This window comes from Quercus lobata, chromosome 2 (assembly GCF_001633185.2).
Source record: "Quercus lobata isolate SW786 chromosome 2, ValleyOak3.0 Primary Assembly, whole genome shotgun sequence".
NCBI classification, from domain to species: domain Eukaryota; kingdom Viridiplantae; phylum Streptophyta; class Magnoliopsida; order Fagales; family Fagaceae; genus Quercus; species Quercus lobata.
Window position 1 is genome coordinate 93,480,863 of NC_044905.1, and position 8,222 is coordinate 93,489,084.

Below are 8,222 nucleotides of genomic sequence, written 5' to 3' on the forward strand. Positions count from 1 at the left end.
GCTAAGTGACATTCCTTTATAAAACCAGATTTTCTAAACCAAACATTAAAAAACTTGGTTTGACTCAACCTTTCAATTAACCGAGTTAGTATAATCCTAAAACTTGGTTAAACTTTGAACAAATGGGCCCATAAAATTAAATGTAAACTTTGGTAATTTTATCTCAACCTCTCAATTAAATGAGTGAGAATAGCACCAGTGGCTTGGTAGTTGATACATTGTATTTGTAAACTGAAAAATCATTAAATATTCCCAAAATACAGCGAAATAATATTTCCTTCTCTTGCATGAATTTAATTAGCAACATCTATAATTACGTGAGCGGGAAAATACTATGTCACTATAGTTCCTAATTACTGGATGATTACTATTGTAATCCTAAGTGAGAGATCTCCTGTGGTGCATTTATGATATTGTGCTGGCTTATTAACTAAGTTCGGATCCAGGTATCATGATACCTGGATCAGTTGGCTTGCTGGAGGGTCCAATGGTGTTCCAAAGTGTAGTCCTTAAACTCTTCATGTCCTTACTCTTTTTCTCTTCAACCATCACCACTGCCATTGCTACCTTGCCAAAACAACAAGAGCTAGATCGAATTTCAGCACTGCCTGGACAACCACCAGTCACATTTTCTCAATTTTCTGGCTATGTTACGGTCAACGAGCAACATGGACGAGCTCTCTTCTACTGGTTGACTGAAGCCACTTCTTTCCCTGAAAAGAAACCTCTTGTTCTTTGGCTCAATGGAGGTTAGTTTAGCATTTTTCTCACTTTCTTTTAATTTCCACCGACTACTATTCTTTTGTAATTCTAGGGTGATAGGATAATAACAATTATCAATGAAAAGGGAAGGTCATAACCTCATAGGTGCTTCAATATATTTGTGAAAAGGTTGTACACAACTACAGAAACTCATAAATAAATTTTTTTTTAAGTAGAAAGGTTATATGGTTATACGTATTTTGTTATCCTTCATGGGAAAAATTAATGGATGCTATAAGGGAATTAGTTTTGAAAAAATTTTAGAAACTTTTTTGAGGAAAAGAAAAATATAACTAATTTTTTTGACAGGCTTTTATATTACCTATAAAAGTGGTATAAAATTTTTCTTAAATGGTTTATTAACAATTTTTTTAAGGGAATTCGTTAACAAAACACATCTTTCGTTACTCTTGTATCTGTACTAAAATTATGCTACTTAACAAATCATCACTACTCTATTTTGTACCTACCACATGGCTTAACTTCACAAAAGATTGACCCGAATCATCTAATTAATAATTATGCATTGCATAATTGTGCAGGGCCAGGTGCTTCATCAGTGGCATTTGGAGCATCGGAGGAAATCGGGCCATTTAGGATTAATAGTACCGGTTCATCTCTTTATCTCAATGAGTATTCATGGAATAGAGGTAACAACCACTATTCAAAATAATTAATATTTAGCAAGTTGGTAAGCCATTATCTTTGCTAATTTGTGGCTAAAATTTATCATGTTTTTACTTTTTGTGCTCACAGAAGCGAATCTTTTATTTCTTGAATCGCCTGCTGGTGTTGGCTTCTCGTACACAAATACAAGCTCCAATCTTAAAGATCCCGGAGATAAACGGACTGGTAATAGATTTTGATGATTTTTTATTATTATTTAATTTCCATAAAATTATGTTGTAAGTGAATCCTACACGTTACCAATTTTGTGACACAGCTGAGGATGCTCTAGTATTTCTAATTAGATGGATGTCAAGATTTCCACAATACAGACATCGAGAATTCTACATTGCTGGGGAGAGCTATGCTGGTATATATATATGCAACAAATAACTAATAACTTATTATTACATAATTATGAGTAATTCTAAATAATCTTAAGCTAATGTTTTCATTCTTTTTATAGGGCATTATATTCCCCAGTTGGCAGAGAAAATTGTCGAATATAATAAGGCACTCTTGCAACCCGCCTTCAACTTTAAAGGATTTATAGTAAGCAATACATAATTGACACAAATTTGAACGCCAAGTTTGATCATAACTCTAATTAAAAAATTTCAATCAAATTATGCAGGTGGGGAATCCAGTATTTGATAATTACTATGACAAAATTGGAGTTATAACATATTACTGGACCCACTCAATGATATCTGATAGAATCTACCATGATATTCTCAACGAATGCAATTTCAAGGAGGTAAATCAATCATCGGTATGTAATGGTAAACAGACATATGCCGAGAAATATGAGCTTGGATTCGTAGATCAATACAGTATTTATACAACACCTTGCGTCACATTGATTAATGATACTTGGGCTCCTCCAAGGCTCAGAAATACTCTATTGCATCCAAGGGTTTCTGGGTACGATCCCTGTACTCGGAATTATGCAGAGAAGTATTATAATCTACCGGAAGTGCAAAAGGCAATGCATGCAAATGTTACCGGAATTCTTCACAAGTGGATTGCTCACAGGTTTTCTATTTAACGACTCGATACTTTTTGTTTAAGTATTTATTTTTTAATAATTTGATAATTGGGAGAGAGTGATTTGAACCTAGATATCTTCATTAGAGGCATTAATGAAAATGTGAGTTGAGCCATAAGGTTATTAACTTTGTTTATTTTTAAAATTGAAAACAGAAACCTAAGTGTTTGATGAATGCATCTAATGCTTATATATACTTTTCTATTGTGCAGTGCTGATATCCAGAACAATTGGACAGATTCTGAATTTTCTATGTTGCCGACATACAAGAAGTTGTTTGCAGCTGATCTAAGAATCTGGGTTTTCAGGTAAAAGTTTTTAAATTCTAGGGATAGAAATTTTTGTAATTAAAGTAAAATATGGATTTTATATTAACATCACTTATATTAACACACATTACGATATTTGTGCCCTAAACTTTGAACTTTTTATAAATGGATATGAATAAATAAATTATATATCGCAATGCATGAGAAACGATAAAACTCGGCAAAAATTTCACCATTGTCTCACTTTTTTTCTCCTCCTTGAAAACTAGAGTAGAAATATGATTTCCCCATGGTATTTTGGGTAGTGTAAGTTGTGTTCCTTGGAAGTAGAAGGGAAAGGCAAGTTGTTCGTTGTCTACTAGTCCACGTGTTTGAGGTTCTATTGGGGAGCTTCTCCATCATAATTTGGTACAATATAGTGCAATCTCAATGAAGAATTTTCTTGGGTTTTGTGCACTAAATTGCCACAGATCAATACTTGTACCTGGGTACTTGCTGTCAGAGTCACTGGGTAAACATTGCTTTAGCATCACGTTGTAAGTAATTTTTGGCCGGTGACTTGGATTGGGCTACATACAACTACAAGTGACAAGACAATATTAAGACACTACAACAATAAACAAAAAAAAGGTCGTTTGGTAATATTATTCTAATAACATTATTTGTATTTTTTGAAAATAAATGTGAATGAAAAGTGTATAGAAATACGTATAATGTTGTTTAAATATTGAAAATTATTGCTCAAAACACCCTACCAAACAGCTCCTATGTTTCTATTTAAGACTGAAAAAATGAAAAATTTATTAGTTTTTTGACGGTTTTTTAATTTCCTAGGAAATGTTATTAAAAATAAATAATTAATGTGTGTCGTAAAAATATACATTAATCGACCCATTTAAGAAAACCTGTATGAATAAAATTTGGATACAACCCATCAAAGAAGAAGAACAACTCTCTAACCTTCTCTTTGATTCATTAACATGCGCACTGTAAAACTATTTGTATTAGGTTATGGCCCATTAAATCATCTTCCCTGACCTGATATTTGATACATTTTCCGCACAAAAAGAGGCACTCTACTCGTACTTTTAGGCCTCTATGGCTCTGAGCAATTGAAAGTCATTGATAGTCTGAACAATATCCTTAACATTCCAATTAATGAAAATTTAACATTAGAAAACAATCTAAGATTACAAAAATTTTCACACATTCATATGAAAATGACAGACAGTCAATTACAATTTATCATGTAGAATAATTATTGTAAAAATTATGATTTTTTATGTGGTACTAGAATTACTCTAATATTAGTGTTGGTAGTTCCTTCAATATAGATTTCATCTCTTGATTTGAAAGGCCATAAACTTGGGCTTGCCTAGCCATCTTCCTAGCTTGTACACTTCTTGTTGTACCAAACTTCAAATTTATAGCCAGAGTCCTTTAGCTACAATTTATATTTTGAACAACTTAAGATTGAATGATTTATCGTAATTACGAGAGAAATTGGTTATCTGTTATCACTCTGTAGTCTATATTCTATATGCGGCTCTTGCATGCAATTTTTTTTTCTTTTTTCTTTATTTATAAAATCTTGCATGCATATTATGATCCATTGTGTTTGCCTCCCATGCATTATTGATAACTTACTGTTTATAGCCTAAAGCTTTTGTTTATAAACATACTCAATTCCATATCGAAACAAGCATATAGCATAATAAATATTACGAAGCTTTGGCTACATGAGAGGTTGTGGTGATACAAATTAAAGAGTAGTGTAAATGCAGTTGCTTTTGATTTGAAAAGTAATTAAGATGTAGAAACAAAGAGAAAGATCTAATTTTTAAGGCAATTGCTTCTATGTTGATGCAGTGGGGACACAGATTCAGTGGTTCCAGTGATTAGCACTAGGCTAGCCCTCAACCATCTCAATCTCACAGATAAAACTAAGTGGTATCCATGGTACGCAGATGATCAGGTAATAAAACACAATTTCTTACCAAAAATCAGTCAAAACCTTGAACACACTATCAAAAATATATAGATAGGTAGATAAATATTATTGTTACAATAATCTGGTCAAAACCTCGAACACACTATCAAAAATATATAGATAGGTAGATAAATATTATTGTTACAATAATCTGAAAATTAAACTTCTTTTATAGGTAGGAGGATGGACAGAGGTCTACGATCAGCTAACTTTTGCTACAGTGAGAGGGGCTGGTCACGAGGTTCCACTATTTCAACCCAAGAGAGCATTCATTCTTTTCAAATCTTTTTTGGCAGGGAAGGAATTGCCACATTCTTGACAAATTACTTGGAGATGACAACTAAAGAAAATTGATTATATATGAGCAACTTATTAATTAATGTAATGGTTTCATGATTTGGATTGATATGTTACAAATCCAAAATTAGTGCTTCTATATATGGAACATGATCCTCCCCATTTCAAGTCACAAATCCAAAAAATAACATGTTGACCATGTTTGAGAAAACCGAGAGGATAAACCGTGGCATTTTCACTAATGGCTTCCCTTCCCTATGTGTCATGCCATTTAATTTAGAAAACCGAGTAACCCAATTTCAATCCTAAATTAAGGACCAAAAGCAATTGAAGTGCATCGCAAATACCAGTGTGAGATGAAGAAATATTTACTCTAAACCCTCGCTGAGGCCTAGAGGCATTCCCAAGCTCTGGGCAAGATCACTCACCCTTTCCTCATGGCCTGAAAAATATAAGGGCTGAGACTTTCGGTTTTATAGCAAAGGTGGTAGGAGAGTTTCAATCACCAAAAAAAATTCTCACCTAGACACTCTTCTGATGTGCATCCGTGTACGCCTCAGTAACTAAAAGCGAAAGTTTCTGCACCTAATGGAAAACATATATGTTTTTTTTAATAAGTATATGCATAAGTCTCAAACAGTATTCATCATTTTAATCAGAACACTAAACCAATTGGACGCTTTAATTTCCTACATTTTTAAAGATTCTGCATAATTGGAAGGTTGACAGACCCCCTATTAATCAATTAAATAGTTTAAAATTTTTTCCTCCTTTCCTAAATATATTTCCAAGATATGCACTCAATAATAATTGGATCCTTAAATGGGCATGTTTCTTAGCCTAAAATCAAATGGTTGAGCATCATTAGATACTTATCAAGATTTTTTGTTTTTGTTTATTAAGTTAGTGTTACGCAGAATAATTTTTGCTGGCTTTTCCACCCTTTTCCTTCATTCCAGAAAATTCTCTTCAACAATTTTCCAGTTAATATGTTTTCCAAAATTTATTCTTAAAAGCGAAAAACAAAAGTATATTGACAAGGTCAAATTCAACTTTCATAAGTCGAGCCAGGCCATCAAACCAAACCAGAAATTTCCCCTAATAGTCACCCCAAACTGCTAACTTTTACACCATATTCTACTTACGTAGTTTCAATTAAAAGATGTATACAAGCTATTATAATAACAATGCATCTAAATGGCAATGGATCAGTAACAGCAATGAACATGCCCATAAGGATACAAGGACAAGAATAAGATAGTGGAAATGCAAAGACCCAATGGCTACAAAAGTTTTCAACAAACAAGAACACCTCATCCAAGATTAATTATGCTGCTTGAGGGTTCATGTGGTTATCTCATGGGACTTGAGTGATTATATTTGCTCTTGCAAAGCATCTAATCAAGAAATCCACATGCCAAACCAGTGTTCCATAAATTCTGAACAATGATATAGGGAGATCCAAAACAGACCCTTTTAGGAATTTAATAGATGTGAGAAGATCCTGCTATAAGAATACGTTTTACATTTTTTTTTTTTTTTAGGACTATCTCCTCCCCAATATATAACGGATGGAGAATGAAGTGCTAAGTTCAATCTCATACCGATTTATAAAAAAAAAATAAAATAGGCAAACTACACAAACCTCCCTTAAGGTTTTACGGGATGACACTGCCCCTCAAAAATTATGCAAGAAATAACACTCCTTCCCTTAACACTTCTATCCTCTTGAGGTTTGTATAAATAAGTAGTTAGCAAGTTAGTTGTGGGAAGCTGTTACAGATGGGTGTACTTTAGTTTGGAGGTTGCTGATGTGCCAAAGCTGTGCTGATGTTTAATAGACTGATGTGTCATAATGTGTTTTAATTGAAAGTAGTTTGTTTGTTTGTTTGTTTGGAATACTATAATTGGTAACAAATGGCTAGCAACTGAATTGAAAGTATTTGGTTAATTAGTTGGCTAGGAACCTAGGAACACCAGAATTGTTACATATAGCTAGCAACTGAATTATATAAAGGGAAACAAGGATCTCAATAATGAATCATTGAAGAATTTACCCAAACCATTTCCTAATCTCTTATCTCTTCAACACTTCTTGGAGGCCTGGTTGGCCTCAAATTCAACCCAAACTATCTTCCTTTACTACTTAATTTTTAGAAAGATCTTTATAGAACGTATAAAGAATTGATCACACATCTTGGGCACCATACAAAATTAGGGTGAAGATTGAAGGTTTCCCAAGATCGATCATTTACTTTGTTTTTCAAAATCACTACATTAAGGTATGCTTTCTAGTTTTTGTTCTAAAATTCAAGATTCTAGCAGACAATGCATAAGACTATTGGTGCATTTGATTGAAGTGAGAATAGGAAGGATAGAAAATGACAAAGAGAAAATATGAGAGATTTTAGATAAGTGGGGTGTTTGGTAAAAGTGATTTGGGGAGAGAGCTAGAAAATGGTGGAGCTCGGTTGTTTTCTTCCCAAGCCCACCACTTTTCAGCCCCCAAATTGGAGAGGAAATGAGGGAGAAAAGGTTGGTTGGCCGACCAGTTTTCTCTTCTTCTTTTTTTTTCTTTTTATGGGTTATTTGTTAAATGATGGGCTTGCTTAATTTATTTCAAAAAAAAAAATCATTTATAAAATATTAATATAAAAAAAAAAAGTTATGTAGTAAAGGCATGAGAGAAAATTTATACAAACTCTATTTTTCTATCCCTTTACTTTTCCATCCTCTAACTTAACACAAAAAAGGAAAACTCACTTTTCCATTATCTCCTTCAATTTTTATCCTCACTTTTTCATTCCCAGCCAAACCTCCCGGTGTTAGGTGACATTCCATTATGAAACCAGATTTTCTAAACCAAACATAAAAAACTTGGTTTGACTCAACCTCTCAATTAAAAGCTTTGAACAAATTGGCCTATAAAATTAAATGTAAACTTTTTTTCATTTAATCTCAACCTTTCAATTAAATGAGTGAGAGTGGCACCAGTGGCTTGGGAGTTGATACATAGTATTTGTAAACTAAAAAATCATTAGATATTCCCAAAAAACAGCAACATAATACTTCCTTTTTATGCATGAATTTAATTAGTAACATCCACAATTACTTGAGGGAGAAAATACTATGTCATTATAGTTACAGATTAGTAGATAATTACTATTGTAACCCTAAGTGAGAGATCTCT

At 33.0% G+C, this 8,222-nt stretch overlaps 1 protein-coding gene across 1 annotated transcript; it reads left to right on the forward strand.

Moving 5' to 3' along the window:
* Positions 1-520: 520 nt before the first annotated feature.
* Positions 521-5,054, forward strand: LOC115957744 (serine carboxypeptidase 24-like). The gene is made up of 9 exons (XM_031076065.1): positions 521-749; positions 1,305-1,412; positions 1,519-1,614; positions 1,706-1,798; positions 1,895-1,980; positions 2,063-2,463; positions 2,689-2,784; positions 4,615-4,720; positions 4,911-5,054. The coding sequence occupies exons 1-9, from the start codon at positions 521-523 to the stop codon at positions 5,052-5,054; spliced, it is 1,359 nt and encodes a 452-aa protein (XP_030931925.1).
* Positions 5,055-8,222: the final 3,168 nt, after the last annotated feature.

What these genes read in the sequence shown, in the direction of transcription:
- LOC115957744 (XM_031076065.1), top strand. Translation starts at nt 521, where the DNA reads ATGTCCTTACTCTTTTTCTCTTCAACCATCACCACTGCCATTGCTACC. An exon ending in CTAAGAATCTGGGTTTTCAG is followed by an intron (nt 2,785 to 4,614) that starts GTAAAAGTTTTT and finishes ATGTTGATGCAG; the next exon opens with TGGGGACACAGATTCAGTGG. An exon ending in CATGGTACGCAGATGATCAG is followed by an intron (nt 4,721 to 4,910) that starts GTAATAAAACAC and finishes CTTCTTTTATAG; the next exon opens with GTAGGAGGATGGACAGAGGT.